This window comes from Lepidothrix coronata, unplaced genomic scaffold (assembly GCF_001604755.1).
Source record: "Lepidothrix coronata isolate B3197 unplaced genomic scaffold, Lepidothrix_coronata-1.0 Scaffold1391, whole genome shotgun sequence".
Taxonomy (NCBI): Eukaryota; Metazoa; Chordata; class Aves; order Passeriformes; family Pipridae; genus Lepidothrix; species Lepidothrix coronata.
This window is the reverse complement of record NW_016691571.1, coordinates 1-3,830: the sequence shown is the minus strand read 5'-3', so window position 1 is coordinate 3,830 and position 3,830 is coordinate 1. Positions and strand designations below refer to the sequence as shown.

The 3,830-nt window shown below is 59.4% G+C and overlaps 1 protein-coding gene across 1 annotated transcript; it reads right to left on the bottom strand.

The window, feature by feature from the left end:
* Positions 1–200: 200 nt before the first annotated feature.
* On the bottom strand, positions 201–3,824 carry LOC108510568 (kinesin-like protein KIF1A). Its single transcript, XM_017840244.1, has 9 exons — positions 3,809–3,824; positions 3,109–3,192; positions 2,818–2,998; positions 2,664–2,736; positions 2,320–2,413; positions 2,048–2,196; positions 1,713–1,891; positions 1,488–1,625; positions 201–660 (listed from the first exon to the last, which is right to left on the bottom strand). The coding sequence occupies exons 3-9, from the start codon at positions 2,982–2,984 to the stop codon at positions 390–392; spliced, it is 1,071 nt and encodes a 356-aa protein (XP_017695733.1). The 5' UTR covers positions 2,985–2,998; positions 3,109–3,192; positions 3,809–3,824; the 3' UTR covers positions 201–389.
* Between the last annotated feature and the right edge of the window lie 6 nt (positions 3,825–3,830).

The following is a 3,830-nucleotide window of genomic DNA, read 5'->3' as shown; positions in this document are numbered from 1 at the left end:
TGTTCCCAGCAAGTGGCACCACAGGGCCACCCCGAGCTGGGTGGGAGGTGGCCCTCCCTGGGACAGACACACCCAGGATAGAGACCTCCATGTATCTCCCCCGGCTCCTTCAGGGATGGACATGCAGCAGAGCTCCCCTTCTCAGGGGCTCCCCAAAGAGGGACCTGCCTAAAGACAGGTGCCATCCACCTCATCTTGCCATCCCTTGCCACCACTGCGCTCCTCACAGCCCTACCTCAGCGGGCACCTCACCACCCCTCCAGGCACCTGGGCTTGGCGGCAATCCCAGCCAGCCACACCCTTCACCTCCAGGACGCCCCGGAGGTGGGAGTCGTGTCCAAAAGCAGTTCCCTCATGCGAAAGAGCTAGGTCCTTCCCGGCATGCTCTCCTAAAACCTCACCAACCTTCCTACTAAACTGAACAGGGGGAAGCGGTCGTAAAATGGATCCCGGCCATCACACAGCGGGCACTCCGGAAAGATGTCTTCCTCCAGGTCCTCCTCCTCCTCCTCCTCCTCCTGCCCCTGGTGCTGCTCGTCAGCAGGCTCGGTGATGTCGGAGTCGGGGTTCGAGAAGGTAGGGGAGGGGGTGAGATCAGCCATGCGCTCGCTCATGCATGTGTTGAAAAGAGGAGAGCTGTTGCAGCCAGAGATATCTGAACTAAGGTTAGTACAACAAGATAGAAGACAAGTTAACACCAGCTGTTCCAAACAGAAAGAACAGGAATTTTGCTTTTTTTTTTTTCTTGGTTGGGTTTTGTGGCAGGTTTTTGTCTCCTTAAATCAAGGGACATTGGGAACAAAGACCTGCCCATCTGGTACATCTCTAAAGCCACAAACAACCAGAGAAAAAAACAACCCAAGGAACTGATGTGAATGCTGAGGACTCCCCTCGCTGGCTTTGCAGGAAATGTAGGGATGGAGTGGGTGGCACAAGGCTTGCCACCACCCCTCCTACTGGAGGGAATCTCTCCCTGTGCTGCAGCACGGGGGGATGCCTCCAGGCCATGCAGCTCAGCCCCCTGATCCCCCTGCCCGCCGGGGCAGACCCTTTTTCTGGGGTGGCCCATCTTCATTGCTTCATTCACTGCACCCTTCCAACCGCTGTGTGGGAAGCACAAGGAGACACGTGGCACATACTGTGCAGACAGATGCTCAGACACCAGTGTGTGCACAGGGACGTGTGCCCACTGGACCTGGCACAGGCTCTCAGCCTGCTGGACAGCCGTGACCCCTGCAGCCCACCAAGCCCAGAGCCCATGGCTCCCAGCACTGGGTCAGGGCAGGCAACAGAAGCATTGCCAGCTGCCTGCGGGTCCCTTGGGGTCCCGGCAGCCAACGTGGAGGACAGTGATGGCAGGTAAGGCGGGCACCGGGGTGCCACGGGGGGATGAATGCCCTGCACGTGGCAGGCAGCGCTGGCAGCGTGTCCTCCCGCAGGACCACCTGTGGGTCCCAGCCACACTTCAAAGGAGCCAAAGCGCTCACCTGCCGACCAGCCTGAACCAGGGGAAGCGGTCGTAGAAAGGATCTCCACCGGTCACCACGTTGTCGCAGTCCTCGATGACACTGGAAGGCACTTCTGCTGCTCGGTCATACATCTCCCGCATCAGGTCCAGGCGCTGCCTGCAGGGAGAGGGGACAGAGATGGCAGCGGTCAGACACAGGGCTGTGGGCACTCAAGCCCTCCTGGCACAGCCATCACTTGCCCACCTCAGCTTCTCCAGGGTCCAGTAGTGTGTTGCCCCATTCTTCTGGTCCTGCACCTCTACGGCCACAATGGTCCGGGGGAACGGCCGCTTCTCCCGGTCCTTGGCGGCATCAGGAGGCAGCAGGTCAGGAGGGAGAGGCGAGTACAGTGTGTCTGTGAGGAGCACAAACTGGAACTGGACCTGGAGAGGGGCAGAGGGCATGGTGAGCCACCTGGGAGGGCAGAGGGTTCCATGTGGTGCTTCTGGCGACCCCCTCCTCAGCACTTCCCAGCTGCCCATTCTCTTGGCCTCTGCTGCGAGTGCTGCAGCAAGCCAGAGAGGAGCCCAGCCACCCACCTTCTTTTTCAGCTCCACACTGATGGCGTTGGCTTCCTTGAGGAAGATGGCGTTGCCCCAGAGCAGGTCGCGGAGGGAGGTGAACTGGTACCACTTCCACTTCCTAAAGGCCCAAAGGGCCAGCTCGAACTCCCGCTCTGTCCATTGCACTGCGGGGACACAGAGGGACAGTCACCCCACTGCCAGGACATCGGGGCCCAGGGCACCCACAAATCCACTCTTTGTGCTCCCACAGAGAGCATCAAAACCTTGTGGTGTCACGCAGCCCTCACCCTCATCCTCAGGTTCTTCCTCTTCCTCGTTTGCCTCAGGGTAATACCTAGAGTCCATCTGCTTCTGTAAAGCCTCCAGTTTGCTCTCATAGTCCTGGGGGAAGCAGGAGGAGGGGTGATTCAACCCACCGATGTGACCTCACTCCATGCTGCCACATCACACTACTCCCCCTTGCAGGATCCCAGCCTCCTCCCTCCTCTGGATCTGTGTTTGTGAGGACAACTCCAGGAATAACAGGTTTGCCCTTGTATTTAGAACACACAGAGCTACCCCATGCAAACATCTGCCAGGACTTCAGTCATGCCTGGGCAGTCTCAGAAGGAGCTAGGTCCTGGCCACCTACCAGCCTCTGCTGCTCCAGGAGGTAGTTTGCCTCTTCCCGCTCCCTCCGGTACTGGTCCTCCAGCTCCTGGAGCCTGGGTGGAAAAGGGGAAGGAGAGGATGACCAACCTGGAGGTGGACATCCAACTCCCTAGCACCTCAGCCCATGCTCTTACCGCTGCTCCATCTCCTGTTTCATGTCGATGCCCTGCTTCTCCAGCAGCTCTCTCTGGGCAAACGCCCAGTCCACGGGCTCCGCGGGGGTCTCGGCACACGGGGTCCGCTCCCGCTCCTGCCGAGCCTGCTCGGGGTGGTTGAAGCGGAAGACATGGCTCTTCCCCATGATGATGCGGTTTCCTGCAGGGATGCATGTGTTGTGGGTTTAACGTGGGACAAGTGCGTGGCCCCCTGTGGGAGGGAGGGGGGTGGGTTGGAGCAGCACTAGCGTGCCAGCCCCAGGGACCCACCTGAGCGCAGGATGCTGGGCTCCGTCACCTTTTTGCCGTTCACATAGGTGTCAGCACCTTCACAGGGCTCCAGGGTCACTATCACTGAGGAGGTGGTGGAAAGGGGAGAGGGGAGGTAAAGTGGAAACAGAGGATAAATCCTGCATCTCCAGCTCTGCTGCTCTGGCAGCCTCGGAAAGTGAGAGCCACCACAGACAGCACTCCAAGTCTGGGGGGACACTCAGGGGACCCATCAGCAGCACCCACACCTTAGGCAGCCAACGGGACTCAGCCAATCCGATGTTAATCAGAGCAGTCCCAAGGATTAAGGGAAGCTGGAAACTAAATGTGAGAGGCGGCCAGAGCCTCCAGAAGGCAACTCCATCTTCCCAGGCTCATCTCCCACAGCCCCTTCACCCCCAGGTTCCTGCCATTTTGGAAGGTGAACTCTGCTCCACATCTTGGGCAGGGGAATCAGCTACAGACTGCTCAGCCAGGGTCTCCCCGATCTCCCTGCCTTGGTTTGCTCCCCCATGCCTTGCATAAGCTCCTGTCCCAGCCATGAGGGTTGTAGCTCACTCTGGAAGCATGGAGATGCCACACCCATGCAGGAAAGCACCACTAGCTTGAGGAGGGCAGGACCCCTGGCTGGGGGCAAGTCCTGGGGACATGCAGAGGGGTGGGTCCCCACGGCAGTGGGGCCCCTCCAGACAAGCAATACCTTCACCACTTGTTTTGGTGTC